A 17631-nucleotide genomic window follows, 5' to 3' on the forward strand; every position below is an offset into this window, starting at 1 on the left:
CCCTCTGGGGTCCAAGGTGTTTTTGGGGTCCTGGAGGTGTTCTGACATGCTCTGACATTTGTGCTTTTTTCAGTTATTTATAAATGTTAATGGCAAAGGTGTAAATTCACTCTATATAGCACAAACAGGGCTACCATAATATGTGAGCAAGATGTATGTACATGTTTGTATTTCTGAGAGAATATTTTTTATGCATGGTTATTGGAAAAACTAAAACTTAAAGTTTCTGAAATAAGGCCACAAAACTCATACTAGATATGTGTCTACAAGACTTTTGACTAATGGATGTTCTCGCCTAGGATTTTTGCTTCAAAATGATCTGAAAATCATCCTGCCAAATCATTCACATAAAACAATACATTGATTTAAATTTAGTAAAACACTTTTTGTTTGGAAAGGCAATATGCGAAATGGGTGTGACTCATGTAAAATGGTCTGATTCACAACTGTGAAGACAAAAGACCTGCTTAATAAGCCTGCATAATGAGCTTTTCAAAGGTGTGTCACTGAGCCACAAGAAAGAATACAAGGACACAAGAAAAGAAATATATACTACAAAATTGGTTCACAGTTGGAAACATCTAGAAAAAATAGTATTTTTCCACTTGTATTTTTGCTTGCAAATTGTATAATATCCAAGGTGAACATTTCTAGTAATTGTGTAGTTAATTCTCATACTGTATTTTCAGAAAGTTTTGGATATGTATCTTCTCCCCAAATGTGTCACTAATAAAACACAATACAAATAATTTGAAGAGAAGGCTTATATTGACCTTTTAAGATTTTGTTTACATCTACCTTGTAAATATATTATTTGTTATTTTATTAAAAAGGTTACAATTACAGCAACAATTAAAATAACAATATTTCATGTGTAATATTTCTTTGTAAAAACTAAAGTATAAATTTTATCATACATATTTCAAAGTTAAGGATTCATTAGTTTCAATAAAGCCTACATTGGAACAAACACTATAATAGCATCCTAGTTGACTTTATTTTTGACAAAACAAACATAGCCTAATATATTTAACATTTGAGCAGAAATTGGTGAACAAAAGCTTATTCAATGTGGCAGTATTTACATATTTAAACAGTCTTTTTGCGGTTTACATACACTATGATACGCGATTAGAACAATAATAATAAAAAACTTACTTATCAGATGGATCCGTTGCTCCTCGAAATGAAAATAAACCAGCACATGTTCTGAGGTAAATGTCCCAGGATTACTCCTCACACAGCCTCGCAAGAAGTAATAGTACATTAATCTGATGATTACATTTGTTGTGTTATCGCGTTTATGAGGGGCGTTGACACGTTTGCATGTGTTGCCTTAGATCATTTGCGTTTGAATACCGCGAGCTCTCCGTGGGCGTGTCACATTAGCAGAATAATGAGCTGAAAGAACGATAATGAGATCGGCTGACACCTCTCTCTTTTTTTATAGATTACATAAACAGAGAATATTTATTTTAGTTTTGAATTAGATATTTTAAAAGTACAAACTTAAATGATTATAAAGATATATTGCTCGTGCTTGTGTGAATAGTATTCGCTGAGCTTTGTTTAAGTTTAGAGACGTGCACCAGAAAATTTTTTTACGGGAGACAGAGAGGCAGAAAGCACACCCTGTTTATTTTCTTCATTTTACAAAAGCACACGGTTTTGATGTTAATGTGAGTGTACACAAAAAAAGAAGACATTCTATAGTTTATAATCATGTATTGATTTTATTTATATGACCAAAAATGACGGAGTATTTTAAGTCTATGTTGCTGCTTTGTGGGGGAAAAAAACAGCAAAACGCGCCGGCGCGTTTCTGGACCCCAGAGGGTTAACCATTACAGAAACATAAAAATAGGTTTTGGTAATCACTAATACTGTTAGTTTAGGGCAGCTGTTGCACACACCTTGCATTGGGTGGTGGTCTAATAAATATGTTAAGCACTGAGTATATATATATATATATATATATATATATATATATATATATATATATATAAATGTTAATAGTCCTACAATAGGCTTTAAAGTCTTTGTGAAATATTTTCTTTTTTTTTCTTTCCCTTTTCATGTGCAGTGTGACCTGGATTGTCCTTATCCACTCTTTTCCTGCAGTAGAGTTGTATGATGTCCCTAGTAGTCATTCAAACGTCTGCCCAGGACCTGACAGACTAAATCATTTCCTCCTGAACGCTAAGAAAGAGACCTCCTTCATGAGCTTCTTATCTGTAAACACATCTCTCTCGCTATCCTTCCCCTTTGGCTTTTTCTCTTTTTCTGTTAAGATGACTTATTCAGGAAACACTGGCCTTGCCTCTTTTAGTATCTAGACACACTCAGCAGGAGGTTCAGCACTCCAGAATTAGATCCATGAATATTGGATGAGATAGTGAGGTTTGTTGTTGCCACATTTTACAGATTATTGCTTCCCAGGATTATCCATTTCTACTGTTGAAAGAAGGGAGAGAAGGATGAAAAGACTGGTCGAGGGGATTTGCAGTCAAGATCAAACTGGTTAATTAGAGACGAGGAAATGTAGCAGTATTATGCTAATTTCACGCCCTGGACAGCAGACATGCAGAGAGAATTGACAGCGACGCTTCTTCATGCAGTGTTCACTCACGGTTCTCCATCATTCTTCCTCTTTACATCTTTTAACTCACTCAAACACACAGTCGATGAGTAATGAGCTCAATGTGCAGTGGTCACCATCCATCATCCACGTCAAATGGTTTGGTAGCTGTAGCTGGAAATTAGAATATTATTTTAATAAAGGGCTCAGTGCCAAAATACAACAGACTCATTCTGTATTCCTACCGGGTGCTATGCCATTTTTTTTTTTTTTAATTAACATGCATAATATATCAGAATGTCTAAAATTACTATGACGGGGTCTATGGCTCTGTTGGTGATGTCATCCGATTGTGTGTGTTTGTGTTAGTGCAGACCATTCTGTCACGGCCAATTAACTAGCTGATTTCCCTGGTTTCCAGCACCTCGGAGGGATTCAGAGGTCATTTCTGTGCTCAACTGTGACACAATTACACACTCTCATCCTCTCCCCTCTCTCTCTCCCTTTGTTTGTCTTTTGTTCCATGTGATAGCATCTCTCTCGGTTATTCTTCACATTCTTTTCAGATAACTTTAAATTTTTACAGTTGCTGAAACAAATATTCATATTTTGTCCTTCATTGTAAAGCTGTGTCCTAACCAGGGTGATGCGAGTAACAAATAACAGGCAGTTTCCGGAGACAAAAGGTCTTGAACATTAATGAATTCAATTAAGAATTTTACATTACTTTTTATTTTAATATATTTGTACATAAATTACAAAAAAATAATAATAAAAAGTGGTTGTTTTAAATTGTAATAATATTTTACTCTATTACTGATATTACTGTATTTTTGATCAGCCTCGCTGAGCATTAGAGACTTCTTTCAAAAACATTTAAATCTGCCGTGTTGGCATTGTTAACTTTGACGTCAATTCACTTTAATCCAACCTTCGGGATGGTAAAGTGCACATCAGAATCTTAACGGAAGTAGTAGGGGATCTGGTTATTGCCTGCTTTCTATTTTGTAAATACTGAATATTTAGACATCCTACATACTTGCTTTTCATGTAGAGTATATTAGGACATAGGCATATTCTGATGCAATAAAGTCCAAATTCCTTGGAAAAGTAAGAACTCATCTATCTCAAAGAGCTGTAAGAGAAAATATTGGCATGTCAAAGTTGCTTACTTAGGAATTTGTTCAAATTTGTTCCTCTCCTTTTATCACTCAATTTTCTTTGCATACTCTTTAACCCAAATCCTACATTCTTTTCTCCCATAACAAATCGTATATGAATAGCTGTCCTTTCTTTATTTCCTCCATTATTTCCATTATGTTCCTGCACAGAACATTACTTCAGTTAAATCCATGTGGCTCAAATCTATAACTAGAATCTTTTTTCAAGGTAATTTCTCAAAAACATGATGATTTTTGGGGCTGCAAGGACATTTCTGCATCCATCAGAGAAAAAATAATTACATTCACTAATTATCATCTGTCTGAATGCAGAATGTTATTGCGCCGCAGGAGGTTCACATTGATTCTTTGCACACAGTAAATTCTTTATTTAATAAAAGTAGAGGATCACTCCAAGGCATGTTCATTTTCCCTCGTCTTTTCTCTCTACCTCACTCAGTAGGAGAAATATTCTCAGTGTGATTGTTAATGCAGCTCCCTTCAGCTGCGAATCAATCTCTGTCAGAGTTAACCTTTACCGGAGTCATGGTCAGATCGTAATTTTTGATTGAAATGGCTCTCAAGTAAGTTGAAGATTTGACTAGAATATTTTCCCCTGTCTCATATTGTTATTGACACACCTGTAGATGAGCCAATTTAGTGTGTAAGTGTGTGTGTTGGCACATTTCTCAACAGCACCCTGGAGGTGGACCAGATGGGCTATGGTTAGTATGTTTTTATTCAATCAGGTGGGCTAATAGGGAGCGCAAGCCTTCGAATGACGTTTTATAGCATTACCTCATCCTTGGGTCACATGACCAGCTTACCTTTACTAACCGGAGTGACTCATGTGGTCCCAGCTGCATCTGTAATCTGTGTCCCAGAATAAAACGCACGCACACACACACACACATACTAGTATATCTACACAAGCCATATCTCTCAATATTCCCTGTGGAGCGTCTCTGATTGAAGATGCTACTTTGACATGAATGAGGTTGACTATATCAGAAAATACAGGTGCTCCAGTGTATCATCCACATTAGATTACAGGTATAGGGCGCTAAACAACACTAGCTTGAAGGCAGAGGGACATTAGGGTTGAACTATATGATCAGCAACAAAAACTAAGGTAAGGTAAGTCCCATTTGTTGATTCTTTTCTCCACTTATTTTTCTTTCTTTCTTCTGTTCTTTAGCCCTGGACGCTCACCCATATCATTTGACCATGAGATCATCATGATGAACCATGTTTACAAGGAGCGTTTCCCTAAGGTGAGGTCTAAAACTTGCACAACTCAAATACACTGGATAGAGTTTAATTTCCACACGTTAAACTACTTTATTGACATGACATTGCTAAAGCACCAATACACACAGCGACAGAAAAGAGAGGAAAAAATATATTTACTGTTAATAAATACTAAGGTGCCAGAATGTTAATTGAATAATAACTGTAATATAAAAATATGAATAATAATAATAATAATTACAAATGAATTAATAATGGTACTGTTAATAAATTAGCAATATGTGAAATATTTTTAAACTAAATGAAAACAAAGACATTAATTAGCATAAATGTGTACAGACAATGAATAAATATGTAAATCACTCACTGTTGCTTTATAACTGTAGATTAAAATATTACTTGTCTTTTTTTCATTTGCTCTGGCCTTTTCAGCTATGTCAAAATGTGTTTAAAGTAATGACAAAACAGACTTTCTTTTTTATTTTGTTAATTAAAGGATTTGGAAAAATGGGTCATAAATGTGGTCAAATGTGGTACTTCTAAAATAAAATCTATAAATAGAAATATAACTGACTAAATAGAAATATATCAGACATAGTCATGCATTATGGGTGGCTGGATTGCCTCTGTTTCTCCATAGCTTGGCCTTTGTTGAACTAGGATCTTACTGTCTCACAGGCTACTGCTCAGATGGAGGAACGGTTGGCTGATTTCATATCCTCATCAGCTCCTGACAAAGTCATGCCTTTAGCTGACGGCGTCCTGAGCTTCATCCACCACCAGGTCATCGAACTGTCTCGGGACTGCCTGGACAAATCCCGTGAGGGTCTTATCACCTCCCGCTACTTCTACGAGCTACAGGAGAACCTTGAGAAGCTACACCAGGATGTGAGTATGCAAAGACAGCCACGTGTGGAGAGTATGTTGGAAGCTGATGGCATATATTTCAAGAGTATTGACTCCTTGTCACGCACAGCTTCAGTGAGGTCCTTCCTGTTGTTCCTTAGCCATAAATCCATGTCTGCCTAAGTATGGTGTCATCACAGCAGGCCAGAGGTCATATCTATACTGCTGGGTAGTCATAAAGAACTCTATCACATGTGTTTTTAGTTCCCTGATGTTCGTTCGTTAGTCTGTTGAGTCTGTGGTCACCTGTCACATCTGCATTAGACAGGACTCAGGAGATTTTGTTGATGTCTTGATTAGCTCAGTTACAGTGCCCCAGGGTCAGCGTTATGACTCCCAGAGGTCTCATACTGATCCCACAAATCGTATGTGTGCAGGAATGTACGAGAGTGTGTGTGTTTGTTGTGTATTGGAATGGGGGGTGCAGCACCTTCCTGAATTTAATTTCACACCCCAGTAACCACCACTGGTGACGGATGAGTATTCCAGGCACCCAAGAGGGGGGTGCGGGGAGTGAGAGACAAGGCGGGAGAGAGAGAGAAAGGGAGAGAGTGAGATTGGAAGGAGGGATTAGGTCAGGTTTTCCCCTCTTTCGGTTGGTTGTCCATAACCATCCCGTCGCTGTTGCCTGCCAGAATCAAAAATGCGCACATCGTGATCTCATGCAGTCGCCGCACTATCACCGCAGACATACTTGGCATTCAGCCGAGTAGGGATGACATCATCCAGCCCGTGCTAATTGGGTGTTTTAGTTTGGGAGCTGATGGTGACAGGTGGGCCAGACAGGGACGCGGTATAAATCGCATCTTCAGCAGGTGAACTCAGAAAAGCATTGCCAACTTCTCCATTTAACGCTTCCTCGCTCGCTCAAAGGATGTCCTACGTTTCGTGGCAGAGGCGGCTGGAGGAAGAGGAGGTTCTTCAGCACGTTTTAGAGCGTTGGGAGCAGAGCACGCTCAGAAACCATGTGGATCCAACAGTTGAGTTTATGATTGTTTTTACTTTCCAGGGTTGCATTGAGTCAAGGTCATAGTCTCAGATGCTATTTTATGTTATGATTTAAAGACTTGTTGACAGTTTACCACACAAAATATGTACTGTAACTAGACTATTTTAATGTTTATAATTCACCTGCTAGGGTTTACTTTATTCAAATTTGAATTGTGAATCATTGTAGTTTTTTGTTATTTGTTATAGAGTATGACACTTCGAACCCAGACTTTGGTTACCCATATAAGGAATGCACTGATTTTAAAATTCGGTTTCACTTTATTTTAAGGTGTCATTGTTACAGTGTAATTATACATATAAGGATTTGGTTACGGTTAGTTGCATGTAATTATGCATAATTTACTGTTATTACTATGGTAAGTACATGTAACATATGTAACAGGGACACTGTAAAATAAAGTGTTGCCTAAAATTCTGACTGATACCAACACAACAATAATATTTTTGATATTATGGCCAGAATTCAAATGTAATGCTATTTTGTATTTAGAAAAATAAATGAAAAAAGCACTAAAATAAAATCTGTATTGTTTATTGCTTGGCATCACAACATTCTACTTAAAAGGTATGAAATCATGTATATAAGAAATAAATATATTAATATAATAAATGTTAATTTTGTGTTATGTTACATTTAATAAAGTCAAATAATAATTATCAGTATTATCTAAATGACAGCAGAGGTAATCCAAATGCGAAAATAGGATGAAATGAGTGCACAATTAAATAGTTGCTAATACCTCATATGGACCAATAGTGACATTTCAACAAAATATTGGCTCATAACTAATATGATACAGTTCATATTGAAAGATGTTATAGTAACAGTTTTATTCATTCATCGTCTCTCTTTTTCTTTTCTTTTTATGTGGTCTTGGACTATTGACCAGATTTTTTTCAAATGCCTTCTCTTCTTGTCCTCAGCAATATGCTTTATTTATTTAACTGAACATTTGTCTTAAGGTCAGACTAGTTGTACCTTTTTAAATGATCAGTCTATAACATTCAGTCTCCCATGGTTGCATCATTAAAAACCACAGGAGCCAATCTCAAGTTAGGGTCACTTTAGTGACCTGGCTGTCACCATGACGTCTGGCCCTAAAGGAATCCTGGGAATCTTCTATTGACCTTATGTATAGCTGAGTATAGAGCATCTACTTTCATCTAGTTTAGGGTGTGCTAAACCAAACCTCTCACTCCTGTTACTTCTGTCACTCTATAGTGTATTTACTCCGTGCAGAGACCCTTTATTATCCTGAGTGTGTGTGATTCACTGGCGGTTTCATTACCTGTATAAATAATTCAGAGGTTGATTAGACATCCCCAGAGGTGACTGTGCTGTCTGTTAGAGATGGCTCTATTACCATCAGCCGACTGTTTAACCATCGACTCTAAACAGCTCTTCTCTACCCAATTGATGAACTCTCCTGCCTTTGCTCCTTTTACGCTCTTACTTTTTATGCACTCTCTCTGTACACTTCATTAAACTATCTTTTATTCTAGAACTGAGTGATTTACATCACTTCTGGGTTAATTGTCTCAGTGGAAATGGAAGGTCCAGTTTAACATTGTATTGTGTTCTCTAATTTTTATACTGCTCATTTTTACAGATTTACTAGGTGTTCCAGTCATGCAGTACACAGTATACATGCTGCAAACTGAATTAGTGTGCTAGAATGCTATTCCAAAACTATTGTCTTCTCTGTTTATTGCTAGGCTCATGAGCGTTCAGAAAGTGGGGAGGTGACATTTGTCACCCAGCTTGTAAAGAAACTGATGATAGTCATCGCCCGGCCCGCCCGGCTGCTGGAGTGTTTGGTAAGCACTAATGGATTCTCATCAGGAATCTTTGAGATAAGTTTTAACGAGGCTTCAGAGCAAACTGGTTTTCCATAACTAATGAAGCACATGCTCAGTACAGTATAATTAATTAAAATTTACTTTGTGAATAAAGACCAAACTGCAAAGCTTCAAAATGAACAATGATGTGTGTGATTCATTGTTTTATTTAAAGAATCATGGCAGACTGCAGTACATTATAAAACCATGTCATAGTTTACAGTGCCCAAAACTGCACACATGCAAACATTAGAGCTCCACACGGAGCTGCATGGTTGTGGTCACATGTGTATTTTGAGTAATCTGGTGCATTCAGTAGTATGACACCATACAGTACAGCTCAGCACTGATGGAGGACCAGCAGCTGAGAGAGTAAATGAGCTGTTAAACTGCATCCAAATACCTCAGTGTGACACCTGGACAAATCTGCCTTAATAAGCACACACACACTCACAAAATATCTAAACTGTTCCTTAAATAAATGACATTGATTTTGGAACTTAATTTGGCTCTTATTTTCCTTACATTCTTTAATTTTTAAAATGATAGTTTGTTAACATACTGTATATGTAACATTGTTTCATCTTTTTGTGAATATCCCTGAATAAGCAGACATTTTTGTCCAAAATGTTTATGAATAAAAAAAGAGTTATGTATATGTTGATTATAGATATTTGACTGTTATTAATAATAAATAATAAAAAAATAATAATAAATAAAGTGTTATTATAGTAATGTTCATCATCATTTGAAATGTTTGTCATGAAGTATTTGACATTCGATCTACTCCAGATCTCTAGAATAAATATAATGATTGAGGATTGAGTGGGATTTAGTTTTTGATTTTAATGTTCATATTATGTAAACCTATTTCTCCCTGTGTATGTGTTTAGGAGTTTAACCCAGAGGAGTTCTACCACCTGTTAGAGGCTGCTGAAGGTCATGCTAAAGAAGGTCAAGGCATCAAGTCTGACATCCCTCGGTACATCATCAGCCAGCTGGGCCTCACCAGGGACCCCCTTGAGGGTAAGAATGCTACATACACTCACCCTAAAAGCATTTGAACACTAAGCTACACTTAAAAATGTTATGAGATCCCCCCAAAAAAAGAGTAAAAAATCCGTTGTAACATCTTCAGAAACAAATTATAATTTGTTATCTAATGCAAGGTCATTCATATATTGTCAAGTGTGGTGTAAGTGTTCAAATGCTTTTTGGGGACTGAATGAAGCAAATCTGATGTTATTGGTTTTGCAGTCTTTTATCAGAAGCTACAATAACATTTGTGTTGTTTTTCAATGACACCTTTTCCCTTTCATTCCTTCTTTTTACTCTCGCTCTCTAGAAATGGCCCAGCTGAGTAGCTATGACAGTGGAAACCCTGAAACCCCAGAGACAGAGACCGATTCCACAGATGTGAGTAATAGGATAGAAATGTCTTCAAATACTCTATTGATTTTGTATGCTAGCATTCAATTAAGACCAAATGCTTGTGTTTATATGCAGAGTCGAGGAGCCACCGTACAGCCACACCAGCTTCAGCCTCAGTCCAAAACTAAAACTCCTCGTGAGGAAGACTTTGAGACCATTAAACTCATCAGTAATGGAGCCTATGGGTAAGACAGTTGAATTTCACAGCTACAGAAATGATCATAAATGCTAAGGTGTTAGACTTTTAGAATGTCATCTCTTTAATAGTCGTAGGGTTAAGGAGACAGTTAGAAGTGATGCATGCCTCTCTCCACTCAGGGCTGTGTTTTTGGTGAGGCATAAGGAGACCCGTCAGCGATTTGCCATGAAGAAGATCAACAAGCAGAACCTGATCCTGAGAAACCAGATCCAGCAGGCCTTTGTGGAAAGAGACATCCTGACATTTGCAGAGAACCCTTTTGTTGTCAGCATGTTCTGCTCCTTTGAGACAAGGAGACATCTTTGCATGGTTATGGAGTATGTGGAGGGTAAGAAATACTCATACAACATCTTTGTGGAGGGTGACTATGTTCATGGAGCACTTCAATATGGGATACACCCCAGAGTGATGCTGTAGTTGAAACTGTTTGTGTGTGTCTACAGGTGGGGACTGTGCCACTTTGCTGAAACACATTGGAGCTCTGCCTGTGGACATGGCACGTATGTACTTTGCTGAGACCGTTCTAGCACTGGAATACCTTCACAACTATGGCATTGTGCACAGAGACCTCAAACCTGACAAGTAAGAAAATGCAACAACAAACCACCCTGTTTGTAGTTCACTTTCTATTCTTAATTTAATTGGGGGGAAAATTAAACATCTCACTAGGGCTGCAACAACTAATCGATAAAATCGATTATAATCGATTATGAAAATCGTTGTCAACGAATGTCATTATCGATTAGTTGGTCTGCTTACGTCACGGGGAGCGTTTACTGGTACGCACACACACGCAAGGTCTCTCTCCCTCAGGCGCTCTGCCGAGCGCGCGCGCTACACGGTTTGGAGCAGTCTCATCTGTCTCGCATGCACGCTCTTGCTTGCGCGCTCTAGATTTCGGGAGTTTGAACTAATTCGCGGGCATCAGGGAGCCGCAATCAATATGCGGGAGACTCCCGGGACTTCCGGGATGTCTGTATTTTGTCTCGAGCATCAGGTTGTGCAATCAGTTCGCTCGCAACGTAAGTGATGGATTAAAATAGCGCTACCGCAGAAATAGGTTAAATTAAAACGGTGTTTACAAAGTGAAGCATTAAATACAAAGGCAGTTAATAACAGCAGCAGTAAAATATTGTTTTTTAGTCACTGTACTCAGTGGTTTTCAGCGAATGCTTGTGCACTAATGCATTATTTCTCCTGTCCTTTACTCAAGCCTGTTAGCTTGCTGGGTAACGTTACCTCCATTCCGTTCTCTTTTTATAGCATTTGTCTACTAAGTTTTAATTGTTTTTCAAACGCGATCTACTGCGGCTCTACATTCACACAATTGTTTTCAGTCTTTCTATATTTATTTAATCAATTTATCCTTATATTATATTCTTTTATATATTATATATATAATATATATATTATATTCTTTATCCTTATATTCCTTATATAATTAATTTTAAATAAAAATTAAATGAATTATATATTTTAGATGTTTTTAGTTTGTTTTTAGTTCAGATATTCACATCTGAACAACATGTCTGTGTAAATTTGTTTTAACAAAAATTGTGTTAAAACATAATATGTTGGATATCATTTTTTTAACAATAATCATGTTTGTCAACTTGCCATCAGCAATTATCATTAAAAACAATGCAAATATTGATATTAGTAAAACTCAATGTGTGGCTTTTGCACTTTTTAAAGTACACTTTTACACATAAATACCCTGATTTACGGTTTTATTTAGTTCTAATAAAAAAAAAAATCTAATTTAATTTCTATCCGATTAATCGATTATCAAAATAATCGTTAGTTGCAGCCCTACATCTCACACACTATTGAAGCTTGCAAATCTTTAAGTATTACTATGATTCAGTCAAAGACCTCCTTCAGGGTTGTTTTAAATATTTATATTCCATCTAACTCTCAAAGAATATAAAAACATGTTTGTTTAGCATGCTTGCTTGCTTAGGCTGTAACAGATCAGTTGGTTTTGGTTTAGACAGCATTTGTTTTAGATGGATGGATGGACTTTCACATTCATTGATGTCAGAATAAAAAAAATTTCCTGTTTTTCTTCAGTCTCCTGATTACTTCAATGGGACACGTCAAACTGACAGACTTCGGCCTGTCCAAAATTGGTTTAATGAGCTTAACAACCAATCTATATGAGGGCCACATTGAAAAAGATGCCCGTGAATTCCTTGACAAACAGGTACAAGTGTCCCCTGGGACTCTAATTTGTTACGTTGTTTCTGTTTTTTATTTATGTGTGTGTATATATATATATATATATATATATATATAAAACTGCAGTTCTCAAAACTCTTTCTTTCTCAGGTGTGTGGTACTCCTGAATACATTGCTCCTGAGGTCATTCTGAGGCAGGGCTATGGTAAACCAGTGGACTGGTGGGCCATGGGAGTCATCTTGTACGAGTTTCTTGTGGGCTGTGCTCCCTTCTTTGGGGATACACCCGAGGAACTGTTTGGACAAGTCATCAGTGGTTAGTGTCGTATCTAGAACAAAGTTCAAAAAAATATTTAATCTTGAGAAACATTACATATATTATACAGTTGTGAGTTTCTAAACTTTTGACTGGTATGGCATGTGATATCACTTATCAGTTTTAATCTTACTCTTCTCTAACCAGCCAGTAGTAAATTTTGAAAAATAAAACTTCATACACTCATTAAATCATTCTGTTTTATTTGAAATCTGACCTGTGAGCCTAATTGTGTTGTTGGACGATTTCTGTATGTTTGGTTCAATAGATGAGATAATCTGGCCAGAAGGTGATGAAGCTTTGCCTCCTGAGGCTCAAGATCTCATCTCCAAACTACTGCGGCAAAACCCTCTGGAACGTCTGGGCACAGGTGTTCTAGCACACAAACTCACACTTACTTACACAGACTGACTTCTCATTGATCTATTCCCTGGTTTAGTCTTAGAGGAGTGACTTGACTGATGTGCTGAGATTAATAGTGTATGAATAAACCTGAGAAGAATCCCACATCTCTGTTCTCTTAGAAATATTTAAAGAGATCTTCTGTCTCACAGGGAGTGCATTTGAGGTGAAACAACATCGCTTTTTCACTGATCTGGACTGGAACAGTCTACTGAGGCAGAAGGCTGAGTTCATTCCTCAGCTGGAGTCGGAGGATGACACTAGCTACTTTGACAGTACGTCTTCAGGCAGCAGGGAATGGAGTGAAATTTATAACAAGATACTTTACTCTCTTCCATACCTACAGCACAGCACACACCACATGGGCTTATGTTCTCTAAAACGCAATCTGAGATATCTTTCTTCAACCCTCTAGCACGCTCAGATCGGTATCATCATGTAGACTCGGAGGAAGAAGATGACACTAATGAAGATGACCATCTGGAGATCCGTCAGTTCTCCTCCTGTTCACCACGATTTAGCAAGGTGTGAAGTAACACATGCTAACACTCTTTACAAAATGATATAAGATGTTCAATTAATAGTTTATTCATTAATAATAATTAAAATAAACAATTCTTCTGCTAAGTAAGGTACTTTAAAAGCAGGGTGGAATATAGGGCATATGAAAATATAGAAAAATGGGACCGAAGAGAAAGAAACATAATTTTGCACTTTAAACCATTTTAGTACTGTGATAGAGGGGCGCCATTTCAGTCACTTCCTGAATAATAACCTGTAGAGGACAACTGAAATTCTTTATTACCTTTATTAACTGTAGACTGTTTGTGGTTGCCAGCACAGTTTACAGTTTTTGTATCTGCTATACAACAACTTATGGCTTGTGTAATCATAATCTAGTGTTGATATCTGTTCTGCTTAATTATAAGTTCAGTCTAATGCCTTAAACCGTTTATACTGTTTTCAAAATTTAATGTTGCTGTTTCTCTCTTTTCTTCCTTTTTTAACTTCATCTGACTTCATCTCTCCCTATCGATCTCCCTCTCTCAGGTATATAGTAGTATGGAGCGTCTTTCCTTGCATGAGGAGAAGCGCACCCCTCCTCCAACTAAGCGTAGTCTGAGTGAAGAAGGAGGAGAGCGGATTGACAGTCTCAGTGGCCTAAAGTCTAGAGACCGGAGCTGGCTGGTTGGCTCGCCCGAGATGTGAGTGAAATACCTCAAATCAATCTGATGAATAAATAACAAAAACTATTTGTCCAACATTGTGTCATAAACATGTTGGTTTTTTATGCAGCTTAAGGAAGCGTCTCTCTGTTTCCGAGTCATCGCACACTGAGAGTGATTCCAGCCCACCTCTGACTGTACGTCGCCGCTGCTGCTCAGCCATCATCGAAATGCCTCGATTTGCCATTTCCAGTGAAGAGGATGGTGGTGTGGGGGGCAGGAAGACCCCTGTAAGGGGCCCACGTGTGGAAGATCTGCCTCAGGCCATACCAGAGCTCCCTGTGGAGAGAGAGCTCAGGCTGGATGAATCGCCCACCACACCAGGCTCCTCTTCCAGCCAGATCAGCCAATCCACTCTCACACGTCAGTCTTTATGAATTACTCTGGGGAGTATCTGTTCTAGCTTTTAGCAAAGAAAAATTTTCAAAAGATTTTCAAGACAAGTCAAAGATTTAATGAGGTGTAAAAATGTCTCATAAAAAGGTGCAAGAAATGACTGGGGTTTATGATTTCAAGTAACACCATATTCAATCATTCTGATAGTTTGCCATTTTCTGTATACATATCTCCGACATCTCTCATTTTTAATTTATGTGCATGCGTGTGATTTCAGCTGGTAGTTCTGCTGATGTGTTGGATCGAGCTTCTCGCTACAGTGCTGAAAGTTCTGAAAACTCCACTCCTAAAGCCATCAGTGATTTGGCGGCTCGAAGAGCCCGCCACAGACTGCTATCAGGAGATACAGAGAAACACGCATCACGCCCACTTAACAAAGTCATCAAATCAGCCTCAGCAACTACCCTTTCACTAATGATTCCGGCTGGTAAGTGCATATGATTGGTCATCATGATTTTGCCATGCATGACTTCTCTAGATCAACATCTTTTGTTGGTCCTTGAACAAACTAGGGCTGTCAAGCTATTAATAATTTTAATCTAATTAATCGCAGATCAAATTTGCCTGAGAAATTACCCCCAAAAGATTAAGCCATTATTGTGTTAAATGAGAAAAGCATCAAATAGACATTACAAATAGTAGATTAAAAAAATATTTTATTTGATTCAATATAGAATTTATTACACATAAACTTTTAGGCTTCAACGGACATAAGGGTGAGTAAATGATGACAGAATTTTCTTTAATGGGTTTTTATTAAAAAATGTTAGTGAAATTATACTCTGAAGAAACTAAAACTGCCAGTATGTTTCAGTAAATGTCTAAATGAGTAAGTCATTCAGTCATTCATTTGATTCGTTCAAACGGCTGATTCATTCAGGAATTAAGTAAATGGTTCTCTTTATGAATGGGCCATTGAATCATTGGTTTACCCGATTTATTCGCTTAAAACGTAAATCAGAATTCTGTTTTGGTCAAGGACGCGCAACAGTTCTGCTCTGGTTTTATAGGTAATAAAATTGAGCAAAAGCAGGGAATATTGTCTCTAAACAATATTGTGTCTAAAATATAACACTATATTAAATATGGGTATGTAATATGGTGTATAAATATACAATATTATTGTATACAATATTAAATAAGGTGTATAAAGTCAATATCACATTTGCACTTGAGCTATTCGTGACAAAAACAGCACTTGTGTGATATTGCTGAACTATATCATGATATAAATATGAGACAAAACTCCTACAGGGGTATTTTTGCCCTGATATCTTGATTTTTAGGGGCATTGACTGCATTCTATAGGCTACATCACACTGTGAGTTGTTGCCCTGCATCATGTTAGTCACCAATCAACTGTATAAAAATATGCAGGGCAGGTGCGTTAAATGCATTAATAATATTAGCACGTTATTTTTGCCATAACAAATTAATTAAATTAACACGTTAAATCGACAGCCCTAGAACAAACATGATGATATATGATGATATGCTGCAATCATAAACCTTTTGCTTACACCAACATGGAGCATGTCCTACTAGTCAAAATCACAGTCTCTTGATTGAATTGGCTGTCTCCTATCATTTAGAAGAAATGTGTGTGGCCATCACACTGTAACTGATGTTCAAATTCTTTTTTCTTCTCTTTCAGATCACCATGGTGCTTCTCCTCTTGCCAGTCCCATGTCCCCTCACTCTCTTTCGTCCAACCCCTCGTCACGTGACTCCTCTCCCAGCCGAGACCTGTCCCCAGCTGTCTGCTGTGTTAAGCCCGCCATTGTCATTCACAGAGCCGGCAAGAAATATGGTTTTACCCTGCGTGCCATCAGGGTTTACATGGGAGACACAGACATTTATACTGTGCACCACATGGTCTGGGTGAGTACGGCAGTTACAATTATTCCCCATGATGGAGTTAGACCGCGCCAATTTGTGCTTTTGACTGCTCTAACATATTGCTTTGCAGCATGTGGAGGATGGAGGACCTGCTCATGAGGCTGGACTGAGAGAGGGAGATCTTATTACACATGTTAATGGAGAGCCTGTCCATGGACTTGTGCACACAGAAGTTGTAGAGCTCATTCTCAAGGTACATTGGCAGCCATAATCTGATGAGCCTTGTTGTTTTTGAATTTATTGGAATTTAGAATATTTGTATTTTTTTTGCAGAGTGGTAGTAAGGTGTCCATCTCTGCTACGCCTTTTGAGAATACATCTATTAAGGTTGGCCCTGCACGCAAAACCAGCTACAAGTCCAAAATGGCCCGCCGCAACAAAAGAACGAAAACCAGAGAAGGACAAGACAGGTGATGTATAACATTTACCATCCTCCAAATACTTGCGTCCAGCTGATTTTAATTCCTCAGGCTTTCATTCACTGTCGCAGTTATGGTTTGTATATGGTTATCCATTACAGTAAGAAGAAAAACTCCCTGTTCCGTAAGATCACCAAGCAGGCTACTCTTCTCCACACCAGTCGCAGCTTGTCCTCTCTGAACCGCTCGGTCTCATCTGGCGACAGTGTCCCGGGGTCTCCCACTCACATGTCCCCTCGTTCACCCACACAGGGCTGTCGTTCCACACCCGACTCTGCCCACTCGGGTAAAGCCTTTATCTTTATTTACATACAGTAATGAAGATAGCAAACAGTATTCAAATATTACATACATCATACAGACCTACTACTGTCATTGCAATTTTGATTCACATACCGCTATGCCAGATAATATTCT

General features: G+C 37.7%; 1 protein-coding gene across 12 annotated transcripts in view; it reads left to right on the forward strand.

Moving 5' to 3' along the window:
- Nucleotides 1-17631, forward strand: part of mast2 (microtubule associated serine/threonine kinase 2) — a 166012-nt gene that overhangs the window by 142880 nt on the left and 5501 nt on the right. For all 12 annotated transcript variants that reach the window (XM_077198609.1, XM_077198611.1, XM_077198608.1 and 9 more), the window contains 20 exons: nt 4937-5012; nt 5668-5877; nt 8623-8724; nt 9639-9771; nt 10091-10161; nt 10252-10361; nt 10495-10703; nt 10819-10957; nt 12449-12581; nt 12707-12872; nt 13141-13242; nt 13427-13549; nt 13690-13799; nt 14325-14479; nt 14571-14863; nt 15114-15323; nt 16551-16777; nt 16866-16988; nt 17069-17205; nt 17316-17500. In XM_077198609.1, coding sequence (XP_077054724.1) covers nt 4937-5012; nt 5668-5877; nt 8623-8724; nt 9639-9771; nt 10091-10161; nt 10252-10361; nt 10495-10703; nt 10819-10957; nt 12449-12581; nt 12707-12872; nt 13141-13242; nt 13427-13549; nt 13690-13799; nt 14325-14479; nt 14571-14863; nt 15114-15323; nt 16551-16777; nt 16866-16988; nt 17069-17205; nt 17316-17500 — 3014 coding nt within the window. The remainder of the gene's footprint in view (nt 1-4936; nt 5013-5667; nt 5878-8622; nt 8725-9638; nt 9772-10090; nt 10162-10251; nt 10362-10494; nt 10704-10818; nt 10958-12448; nt 12582-12706; nt 12873-13140; nt 13243-13426; nt 13550-13689; nt 13800-14324; nt 14480-14570; nt 14864-15113; nt 15324-16550; nt 16778-16865; nt 16989-17068; nt 17206-17315; nt 17501-17631) is intronic.

This window comes from Siphateles boraxobius, unplaced genomic scaffold, assembly GCF_051911475.1.
Source record: "Siphateles boraxobius isolate OS27281-9 unplaced genomic scaffold, OSU_SipBor_1 41, whole genome shotgun sequence".
In the NCBI taxonomy this organism is placed as follows: Eukaryota; Metazoa; Chordata; class Actinopteri; order Cypriniformes; family Leuciscidae; genus Siphateles; species Siphateles boraxobius.